Source organism: Salvia splendens, chromosome 12 (genome assembly GCF_004379255.2).
Source record: "Salvia splendens isolate huo1 chromosome 12, SspV2, whole genome shotgun sequence".
NCBI lineage: Eukaryota > Viridiplantae > Streptophyta > Magnoliopsida > Lamiales > Lamiaceae > Salvia > Salvia splendens.
The window spans coordinates 9542479-9544613 of NC_056043.1; the positions used below are offsets into that span (position 1 = coordinate 9542479).

Sequence of the window (2135 nt, forward strand, 5' to 3'; positions counted from 1 at the left end):
TATTATAGGACTATAACATTAATTAGTTATTTGAAGTAATAGTAAATTTTATTAAAATAGTAAAATTAGTAGTCGAACACTCGGATTCGGACCACGCCTCAATAGTGATTATTAATGCTTAAGAATATATAGTACTCGTAATTGTCAGCTCAATATCAACAGAAAAATTAAATAAAGTAATATTGCATGAGTATATAGGAAATTAAGATGAACGAAAATGAACAATTCATTGATTGGTGGTATAAAACAAATTACAAATTACAAATTACATGGTAGTAAAATGAATAGTGAGACACTGAGTGGTTATGATATAACACTATAACTGAATGATGAATGAAGACATATGGAGGGAAATAATAAGGTGACAGCATGTATCTCAACTTTCAGGCACATGCTAACTATGAAATGAAAAAGAAAAGTGACGAGAGAGTTTGAATTCTCAGTTGATGGCGCTGCAAACCCTTCTAATGATTCCATTCTGTCCTAGGGTTGGCTCAATCTCCGACATCTTTATCATTGCAGCCGAAAAATCGGCGGCGAATGTTGCCGGATTTCCACTATACTGCGACACGATGCTAGCCGTGGATCCGGTGAAGAGGACTTGATCCGACTGCAGCAGTCCCTTCCTCTGCACCAAATTCCTGAAGTAGTTGTTGTCGAATGAATTCGGCGTCACCAAATCAAGCGGCGCCAAGTTGCTATTGCCACCGCTCTGTGGGCAGCCCCGTCTCCTGGTGCTGGCAAAGCCGGCATCAATGTCCGTACCGTTGCTGTATATTCTCTCACGGAACAAGAAGCATTGGGATTGACCTAACGTGTGTGCTCCTGCATAAATCAAATAATCCATATACGTAATCAATAGTCTTGACAATGGACAACTCTGAATGCTACATTGGTAAAATAAGTGAGAAATAGAGCGAAAAAGCTTTTAGAGTATTGTTAGTCAGTTAGGCGAGAGAAACTTACTAAAAATAAAAAATGACTAGATTTTATCAATTACCAAAAAAGGACTATTAATGTTTATTTACGCAAAAAGAGTATATATTACTTACCAGAAAGGGCAACCATGTCTCTTGCATTAAGACCCTTCTTGTCGAAAGCGTCAATGAGACCTTGGAGGTCGGAAAACGGGCTCGGGAGATCGGTGTTGGCCACGTTGCGGTTTGCGGTGGTGGAGTCCCGTCTTCCAAGTCTGACACTCCATGACGGACCACCAACGGCAGCAGAGGCGTCGCGTGCGGCTAAGGTGAGCACGTCAGCGCAAGAGACGATGCCGGGGCAGGCGCTCTCGATGTCGCGCTTAGCAGCCTCGATGACATTGTATCCTCTAACGGAGTTATCATTGGGCCCGGCCGTCTTCTCGCTTTGGATGGTGGAGGTCTCGTCTAGCAAGATGGAGGCGTCGCAGCCCTGAACGAAGCAGTCGTGGAAATGGAGGCGGATGAGGGAGGCCGCCATCCGCCGCTCCGCCGAAATGGCGCGGCGGATGGAGTTGCGGATGATGGTGGATGCGTTGGGACACGTGGCGTCGTAGAAAGTGGCTGATAGCTGTGCCGAGCAAGTGATGCTACTCAGCACCACCACTAGAGAGATTAAAGGAATAACAAATCTACCAATCATTTTGAAGAGATAAATATTTGATGTGGTGAACTTATTAATTATAGAATGTGATTGAATTAGAGAGGAGATGAGTGAAGAGAATAAGTTGGAATGAGCAGTATTTATAGAGAAAAAAAGTTGGACGTAGCAAGGGATGTTGTTGTTGGGGTCTCTAATGACTGCTATAAGCGCGTGTAGACTAATTTGATAACAAATTTGCTACTTAGCTAAAAGGGGTAATTGTGTAACTGTGCTTTGAAATTCAAGTACTACTCCCTCCGTCCCGGATAATTTGTCTCATTTTTTCATTTTGGTCTGTCCCACATAATTTGTCTCATTTCACTTTTACCATTTTTTATAGTGGACCTCATATTCCACTAACTCATTTATACTCACATTTTACTATAAAACTAATATATAAAAGTAGAACCCACATTCCACTAACTTTTTCAATCACTTTTCATTACATTTCTTAAAATCCGTGTCCGGTCAAAGTGAGACGAATTATCCGGGACGGGGGAGTATTACTCAACTTG

At 41.9% G+C, this 2135-nt stretch overlaps 1 protein-coding gene across 1 annotated transcript; it reads right to left on the bottom strand.

The window, feature by feature from the left end:
- Window positions 1-202: 202 nt before the first annotated feature.
- Window positions 203-1676, bottom strand: LOC121758105 (lignin-forming anionic peroxidase-like). Its single transcript, XM_042153541.1, has 2 exons — window positions 1053-1676; window positions 203-825 (listed from the first exon to the last, which is right to left on the bottom strand). The coding sequence occupies exons 1-2, from the start codon at window positions 1618-1620 to the stop codon at window positions 440-442; spliced, it is 954 nt and encodes a 317-aa protein (XP_042009475.1). The 5' UTR covers window positions 1621-1676; the 3' UTR covers window positions 203-439.
- Between the last annotated feature and the right edge of the window lie 459 nt (window positions 1677-2135).

Excerpts from the sequence above, each read along its gene's own strand:
- LOC121758105 (XM_042153541.1), bottom strand. The coding sequence starts at position 1,620 with ATGATTGGTAGATTTGTTATTCCTTTAATCTCTCTAGTGGTGGTGCTG. Across the intron at positions 826-1,052 it reads AGACATGGTTGCCCTTTCTG|GAGCACACACGTTAGGTCAA; the intron begins GTAAGTAATATA and ends TGATTTATGCAG.